Raw genomic sequence first — 9455 nt, 5'->3', positions numbered from 1 at the left:
TTACAGTTACACTAGCGAAAAATCCAATTAGGAACATTTAGTTTACTAGTTACCAGTACTTTTCGCTCAAAAAATGTAGGTGTAGTTATGATACCTTGTTTACAATTCACTATAATGAAAATGGGGATCCATAATACCACCTTCTCCTCTATATGTTCAGTTTCCCGTAATATAATGGCATTTCCACTGAAACTCCACACTTTTTAAGCCGCTGTTTGAAACAGTATGAAGTTTCAATGGAAATGTCATTGTTTTCTGTAGGAATAGGAACGTTAAACAGAGGGATTGTTTGACTGTTGACGCTATTCAAATAGCAAGATATTTTGCCGAAATTTGCTCGTTTATAAAATTATATTATAAATTATGAAATATTCAGTGCAGAATGTTATAGTGATTATAGTTTATCCAACATGAAAAAATAATCAAGAATTATCACAAAGTATTTTTGTAATAATGAAATGATTTAAATCATTATTTAGTAAGAATGAAAAGAATTTTATAAAGAGCAAACAAAGATAAAACAATTCCGACGAATAATCGAAGGTAAATAATCCGTAATAAATAATTTCTATTAGTTTCGATATAGCATTAAAATTAGCTTTAGACATTTTTAAAATACTGTATTTGCTTTCGTAAAATGAAATTTAAGCTAAATACAGTATCTACAGTTCTTTCATTGATTTATACATAAAAGTCAATTCGGGCTGCATTTACAAGTAAAATAATGCCTTTACCTTACGTCTCAGACTGTCTTATCTCCCAAAAAATTCCAGGAGAGTCACTCGGGATTAGTGGAACCAAGAATTTTGAAACTTGGCAGGGTTACTCACCTGTAAAAATCATTATTTTGAGATGAAAGACTGGATAGAAAATTAAATTTTAAGGGTTTTATATTATTTTCGAGGTTATTTATGTTCAGAAATTATGCACCTAAGATGAATATATGCATGCAATAAATTTTAACTGTTTCCTTTGCTAAATTAATTAATTATTTAATTTTTTCATTAACAAAATTAGTCATAAACGTATACTTTAAACCACGATTATCTAATAATTATTCTACATAAAATGTTTAACATTAATTATATAAATAATATAGGGCCATTCCTCATAATTGAAGAAGCGCACAATGAATGAAATCATCAATATGGTTAAAAACGAAAAAATTCGCAAAGAAATAGAAGATTTGGTAAAAAACATCGTTACAGATTTAATTTTTCTTGAAGATAACACTTTTGAGCTTTCAGCTAAAGAATACTGCAGTAAGATAATTAATGGAGCTCTACTCTCACCTGATGTTCAGACAGTAGTAGTGGAACCATCTCTACCTACAACAGCTCCAGTTGCATCCCATTTTTCTGAAGAAAAAATATTACCAGTCAAGACAGAAAACGAACCTTCACATCGAAATATATCACCAGATAATCCTGTAAATGTAGTAGAATGTGGAATCAAAAACCAATCTCCCACAAATTATGGGCTCTTCGTGGAATATCCATCAGAAAATATTATGAAAACTGGTTCAATTGTACAAGATGAAGAGAAAACTGATTCCACGAATGTTGTAACTCATCAGTTCACGTCTGAGCCAAACGTGGACAAAACGTTAGAAGTGGAAGCGAGAAAACGACCTACAAAAATAAATACCAAGTTAAAAAAGGACCCGTGCAACATAGTGGAGTGCGAAACGAAATTCAACAAACATCTCGAAGAATTCGTCATCGATGGCGAAGTTAAAGCGGAATTCGAGAACGAAACAACACTAACGCGTAAGAAGAGAATTAAAATTAATCCGGACATCCTGGCCAAAATAGAAACAGCAAAAAGAAGAAAGGTTCTGGAAAAACTGCTAGCTAGACCCAGCGAGAAAATAAAAAGTCTGCGTGGCGAGATCGCGGATTACCAGCCTGAAAAAGAAAAGTTATTACCTCCGGAATCGAAAATAATACAAGAGAAAAGTCAGATTAACATATTCCAACATCCCATTTGTCAATGTACTTCAAACTGTAATTGTGAAGAAAGTTGCAAGTATGATACATCATAATTAACTAAATGTTGCAAGATTAATTCAAACTACTTATTAAACATTACAGTCGAAAACATCTAAATAAGATAATGACGACAAAAAATTTCATAACTATCACCATAAATTGCAAGAATAAATATCTATCACATTTCATGATAGTTTAAGCAATGTGTAAGTTATATCAAATTTCAAACTGGTGTCATTTATTATGAGGTATGTATAAAGAAGAATATCAGTGCCTGGGGAGCTTTGTATAGATCAGTGTTTCTCAACCTCTAACGAATCGTCGCTCCCTTCAACGTAGTATTGCCCCCTTCAATAAAACCGTTACGTAGTATCGCCCCCTCCACTACAAAATACCGATGCCGAGGGTCAAGACTAACGCCAAATTCGTACTGCATTGAATACAGTAGTGACTAGTATAATGCTATTTGTTTAATTATAGTACGATATAACGAATAAAATATCTAATTATTCTTAATATAATGTTTTACTATATCGCCCAGAAAATTGTTTTTCGGCCCCCGAAATATAAATTGTTACTAATCGCCTCTCAACATGGAAAAACGCCCACATGGGGGCGATATCGCCCCCGTTGAGAAACACTGAGAAACGACTTTCTATTTGTGTTAGACACATGAAGGAAACAAAATTCCGAATGGACAGCACCTTGGTTTCATATAAAATGCCACCAACTATCATCGTTAGGTGGTTTTATCCACTCCACCACTGGTGGGTGTCGGATATTGGGATTAAATCTAAACTTTATATGTATTTCACACTTTTTAAATTTAGAAACAAAATTTAAACAAATTTATATTAATTATTCTCTCTTTTCAATTATTTTACTTTACTATTTGATTCCATTTAATGAAATTCTTATGAATCATTTATCCATTTCTGTTACTAATTATTTAATTAGTAATAGAATGGATATATGATTCTCAAATCAATGAAAAAGGTACAAAGATTAATCTTTTGATGATATGGGCATTTATGATTTAAACATGAGTGTTTAATTAGCTACATTAAATATTTAATATACCGGAAAATCGAAGCAGAATGTTCCAAGAATATCTGAGGGACATTCCAAATGAATTTTTCTATAACCACAGGACTCCAACAAGGATTACATTGTTTTTTTAAATGGGAGATTTCTACCTTGTTGATTTTTAGTAAAATCAAGTGCAACTGAGATTTTAATATTAATTATAATTAAGAAAAATTATGAGTACTGTTTGTATTTCGATTAAAATTAGAAAGTAAACTTATTTTCGTGGCTCCAAAAAATTTTATCGTTCAATCCAACATTAATTTGTATTTCTTTCATCAAGCATTTTTGTTTGTTGAAGGATGTCACAAATGTCCAAATTACCTTGGTAGTTTAGGATCCCAATGATGAAAATACATAAGTGTGACCTTTCGGGTCGGCACCTCCTTGGTGCCCTGTCAGGATTGACACCACCGTGTTTAACGGAACACGGAAGCCGAGACTGCGACTACGTCACACCTTCGCGCGAGCGGTCCCATACGTGGTCAGACGGATTCTTAATGTTAGATCGAGAGACAGCATGTGGAAGAGACTCGGAATACACTTAACAATTAACAAGCGTTTATTTAAAAATAAATTGGGTAAAGTGTTGTCGCGGAGAGAGAGTTCACATACAGTTTGCGTGGTGATAATTACCTTTGGTAATAGATATCCCAGTCAGGTCGTGTTGAATCGGAGAACAATGTAATAGTTCTTCTTATGGGCTTTTTCAGGATGTATCCAGGTGTGAAATATCCAGTCAAAACGTCCCTTTTGATTTACCCAGGCTCGATCGTGCACTAACACACACACAAAAAGGTTATCCTATGGGCGACTATTAAATGGGGACGACTTCTTTCCTCTCCAAGGACTAAAACGGCGACTAAGTGGACGCCAGTTCAGTGGGGACGCACGTTCTAATCTAACCTAATAAATTACCATAATTATTACCAATCAAATTATTAGAATAGGTTAGGTTAGGTTAGAACGTGCGTCCCCACTGTTTCCTTTTGTTTGCTGGAATCAGAGATGAGCCGCCATGACGGTATACGTATCTGGACTTTAACCGGCAAATAGGCGATATCTATCATCCTAATTAATTTTTTTTTCATTTTTACAACCTTATTAGTAAATTTTCTTCTTTTTAGATTTAAATTTACTAGTCTATTGTTATTTTGATATTTTCATTCAAAATCGCGACTTTGCTATTTCCGACTGGCGTCCTCTTAACCCATAAGTACCATTTCTGCTATCTCACAATAAGTTAATTTATTTTGCTGACAATAGCATTGTAATGAATTATATGTTTTGTGAACTTTTGTGAACAAACATATATTTAATCTACAGAAAAAATGTTAATTAAGTTCTACTAAGTATTTACATATTCACTTAAATATTTAGTTTAAAATAAACAAAATTGACTGAATGAAAAATTTAATTGAATTATTTAATTTGAACGTTTTTTATCTTTTTCAAAATATGATTTATAATGCTTAATCATTTCTGTTGAGATTCGTGGTTTCATAGACTCCAAAGTCTGTGTGAAGTGAGACCAAGTGATCTGTTCTGCATTAATATTTTCAGATAGTGTCCTCCTGCCGGCTTCTTGACACAATGCAACAATCTGAAAATGAAAGGTAACATTAAATATATACTTTTTCTATAGTTAACAATGCCATTATACAATATTGTCATAAAAAATTTATAATTTAGGATTTTCAATTTACATGTTTTTGTTGTGTTTCTGTATCTTTTAAAAATTAAAGTTCTTGAAATATTTATAAAATATTTCAAGAAGCATGACTTTTGTGAATGAACATATATTTAATCTACAGAAAAAATTGAAATTAAGTTCTACTAAGTATTTACATATTATATAGTGTTCTTCAGGTTAACATAAAGGTTATAAATATATAGGTTTAATTAATTAAAACTCAGGACAATTATAATTAAAATTCACCAGTTCAGAAGTAACATAACAGAAAAAACACTAAAGTACAGTAAAAGTGTCTTGGAAATTCATCCCCTTTCACACCTTAAGACTGTATAACATAGTCTGAGGGGACTACAGCAAAGTCATTTTTTATTTTGAGGTTATCATCTGTTTTAATAGGCAAAAAAGAACATTAAAAAAATCTCTCTGTTCTTCAACATATAGCTATTCCTTATATAACATGGCATTCTTACAACATAATTTTATACTGGTAAGATATAATAAGTTTGCACTTCACGCCGACATATACTAGTATTAGAACACTTACGTGCAATGGTGTTACAGGAGTGGAGTTCCAGATACGGAAATTTATCTGACTTTTGGAGAAAGGTCTTATCCGCTAGCACTTTCAATAGTGTAAAACTACCATCATCAGGCGGTACATAGAATTCGATAGTTTAAGCTTTCCAAACGATATTTCGATGTTTTTACAAAATTTCAATATTGAATATTTCGAACGATATTTCTTAAATAATCAAAACACCTTAGTAATTCCAGCAACGAAGTATTTAATAAAATAAAAGCGTTTTCGACTATATTTAATAGTCTTCTTCAGTTAAGCCTCTTTAAAACAAACGTAAAATAGAATGCAAGCAATACAACGGTTTAAAAATTAAAATTAATTACGTAAAACATAAATAAAACGTTAAAAAAACGTAAAAAATTATAAATAAAACATTAAGAAATTAATCATGGTAAACAAAAAAATAATACAATAATAATAATTAATCATCGTGGTAAAAAGATTTTCATGTGCAGGATAGACTATCTGTGTCTCTATGGTTGATGCATCCTTTGTTAATATGCGCCTTATAAATTTCAAGTTTTTCAATATGTTTAAGGACTTGTTTGTTGGTGGCTGTCCTAATTATGGATGCTTTGTCCCAATGTACTGTACATTAATACATCTTGATGTTTAGCAAAGGCTGCAAGGGTGGTGCTGTCCACATTTTTAGTAATAGAATACTTATGTTCTTTAATCCTCTGTTTTAAAAGTCTCATGGTGGCACCAACGTAAACGAGTTCTGAATTAAAACGGCAGTCACTTAAAGGAATAGAATAAACTCCTGTACTATTGTTACGGTTTCCTTTCTTCTTATCATTTCGTAAAATTCTATAAATCGTCGGATTACGNAGTTTGTTCTAATTTACATTTGGGACCCCAAAAAGAGCAATGTGAAGACAACTTTTTATCATATGTAAACAGAAAATATAATTTTTACAACCTCATGAGTATTATATTAATCTGTTGATAGATGAAACACACTTGAAAAGAGTATTTTGATTACAAAAATGGAAATTTGGTTGGCATGTCAAATAATGATACATTGGTAACTGCAAATGCAGCTCAAGTGTTCATGATAGCTAGTATATTAAGTAATTTCAAAGATGTTGCTCACATTTTAGGAGTCAATAAAGTGACGGGTAATTGTTTGCATCAGTGGATCAGAAAAATTATTCTAGGACTGGAAGAAATAGGATTTAAAGTTGTTTCTGTCATTTCAGATAATAATGCTATTAATAGAAAAGCCATGTCTTTATTTGCTGATCCTCCAGATGTTACTTTTATGTATAAACACCCTAAAGATATGACTAGAACTTTATTCTATGTTATTGATCCAGTGCATATAATGAAATGTATATGGCATAACTGGTTGAAGCAAAGAGAGCAGACCTCCATGGTTTATCCGACATTTGAGGGAGATGATAATGTCATTCATTATGCTTGTTTTGATACTTTATTAAAAATGTATGATCTCGAACATGATAAATTGGCAAAGTATTGCCATGGTCTTTCATTAAAGGCTTTGCGTCCCAATGCTTTTGAAAAACAAAACGTGAAACTGGTATTGCAAATTTTCAATGATCTCACTTCAGAGTCTCTTCTAACTCTAGGCCCTAATCATTTGCTTCCCCACTATAGAGAAACAGCTGTTTACATCAACATCTTCGTAAAATGGTGGAAAATTGTTAATGTTAAAACACCTGGCAAAGGAAATAGGTTAAATGATGATTTCATGTGTCCCATAACAGATTATGCAGACGACATCAAAATTGTATATCTTAAAGAAATGTTACAATGGCTAGAAAAATGGAAGAAAATGAATATAAGTTATCCAAAAGGCTCATTGACGAAAGAAACCCATTTGGCTCTAACACAAACTACAGAAGCACTTATACATTTGTCCAAATATTGTTTAAGTGAGATGAATTGTTCATACTTTTTACCTGGCAAGTTTCAAACTGACCTCCTAGAAGATCGGTTTGGACAGTACAGACAATTAAGTGGTGGCCAATATAATATCAGTATTAGACAAGTGTATGAAGTTGAGAAGAAACTTCGTTTACAATCCGTGATCAGATTAAACTTAAAGTCAGATGTTTTTGGTGCAATAAGCTTCAGTGAAATAAAAGATGTCTTCTCCGAGCCTCCACAAATTCTCAAGGACATAGTGGTACCTCCCTTATTTAATGAAATTTATGTAACTTTGGCAGAAATTGAAAATTACAATGAAGATTTGCCTATTTTGACATACATTGCAGGGTACTGTTGCTATTCCGTACTGAAAAAGTTAAAATGTGAATTTTGTAAAGATATGTTGGTGTTAAGCGAGGTTTTGGAAGATGAAGAATTGTATTCCTTAATAACAAATGTTAGTCGAGGTAAACTCCTCTTTCCTCAGTCTCATGTCATCAGTGTTGTTGTTGTTACATATTTAATTATGAAAAAAATTTGTGAAAAATTTGAATCAGATTTTCTCAAAGTACAGAACCAGAGAGAGTTAGTTACATGTCTCACTTTAAATTCAATTGTCTCCAGTGAATTACTTTGGGAAGGATCCTGTTGTGAAAATTTTCATTTTCCTGAAGATATTTGTAAGAAAATAGTATGGATTTCAACAAACATCTTTTTAAATAATTACTGTAGAAAGAAAAATCAGACCATTACCAAAGATGCAGTACCTAGGAAGAAAAAGATTTTTAGTAAATCCAATTAAAGTTAGTAAAATAAAAGCATTCTATCAAATAATGCTGTGGCTGTATGTTGGTGACTGTTGAGTAACTGCTCGATTTATGGTTATGTGAACGAAAATTCTAAAAAATATCATACAAAATTATTTGAAGAATGACATCAGTTATATTCTTGAACAGCAATAAGACATTTTTTATGTTAATAATTTCTAGGTTAATATTTAGTACTCTTTTTATTAAATATATCAAATACAAACACATTGTGAGTTCCATATCTATTTCTTCTTTTTATTCTATATCAAATCCATTAATCAGCCGAAGCTTTTCGACATACATCTGATGTCTTTATCCAGGGAGAATTTAAAAGTGTAAAATGTTAAAAATTGTAAATTGAGTTTTTGTATAAAATTCTACCTTGGTAGATAATAGAATGAGAAGTGCAAATAAAAACTTATAATTTACTTGTCTATAGTTCGTATATTTAATACACTTATTATTTAATAATACTTTTAAAATTTAAAATCTCAAAGAAAAATTAAACTGTACTTTTTGTTATTACACAACATTACGATAACTCTAAATAATAAACAGGAGGAAATAATCTAACAAGTAAGTTGAACCCCCGTGCTTCCCTGCCGGTATCGAGTTGTTATGACTACTCTTGTAAGCTCTACTTTCGAGAGCACAGGCCTGATTATCTAGGTGGCGTTGGTAAAAGTGTCTTGGAAATTCATCCCCTTTCACACCTTAAGACTGTATAACATAGTCTGAGGGGACTACAGCAAAGTCATTTTTTATTTTGAGGTTATCATCTGTTTTAATAGGCAAAAAAGAACATTAAAAAAATCTCTCTGTTCTTCAACATATAGCTATTCCTTATATAACATGGCATTCTTACAACATAATTTTATACTGGTAAGATATAATAAGTTTGCACTTCACGCCGACATATACTAGTATTAGAACACTTACGTGCAATGGTGTTACAGGAGTGGAGTTCCAGATACGGAAATTTATCTGACTTTTGGAGAAAGGTCTTATCCGCTAGCACTTTCAATAGTGTAAAACTACCATCATCAGGCGGTACATAGAATTCGATAGTTTAAGCTTTCCAAACGATATTTCGATGTTTTTACAAAATTTCAATATTGAATATTTCGAACGATATTTCTTAAATAATCAAAACACCTTAGTAATTCCAGCAACGAAGTATTTAATAAAATAAAAGCGTTTTCGACTATATTTAATAGTCTTCTTCAGTTAAGCCTCTTTAAAACAAACGTAAAATAGAATGCAAGCAATACAACGGTTTAAAAATTAAAATTAATTACGTAAAACATAAATAAAACGTTAAAAAAACGTAAAAAATTATAAATAAAACATTAAGAAATTAATCATGGTAAACAAAAAAATAATACAATAATAATAATTAA

General features: G+C 31.3%; 2 protein-coding genes and 1 pseudogene across 2 annotated transcripts in view; 2 read left to right on the top strand and 1 right to left on the bottom strand.

Annotated features, from left to right (window-relative positions):
* Window positions 1–3932, bottom strand: part of LOC111614114 (organic cation transporter protein-like) — a 29441-nt gene extending 25509 nt beyond the window's left edge. The window contains exon 1 of the mRNA XM_023355496.1: window positions 3714–3932. The gene's annotated coding sequence lies outside the window, so the exon portion shown is untranslated. The remainder of the gene's footprint in view (window positions 1–3713) is intronic.
* On the top strand, window positions 103–2160 carry LOC111614115. Its single transcript, XM_023355497.1, has 2 exons — window positions 103–543; window positions 1100–2160. The coding sequence occupies exon 2, from the start codon at window positions 1130–1132 to the stop codon at window positions 2042–2044; it is 915 nt and encodes a 304-aa protein (XP_023211265.1). The 5' UTR covers window positions 103–543; window positions 1100–1129; the 3' UTR covers window positions 2045–2160.
* Window positions 3933–5230: 1298 nt separating the features above from the next.
* Window positions 5231–8526, top strand: LOC111614113 (annotated as a pseudogene).
* The last annotated feature ends 929 nt before the right edge of the window (window positions 8527–9455 follow it).

The sequence above is a fragment of the Centruroides sculpturatus genome, unplaced genomic scaffold (genome assembly GCF_000671375.1).
Source record: "Centruroides sculpturatus isolate CEXI.00-Female unplaced genomic scaffold, Cexi_2.0 scaffold1815, whole genome shotgun sequence".
Classification (NCBI taxonomy): Eukaryota; Metazoa; Arthropoda; class Arachnida; order Scorpiones; family Buthidae; genus Centruroides; species Centruroides sculpturatus.
This window is presented reverse-complemented; position numbering and strand designations above follow the sequence as displayed.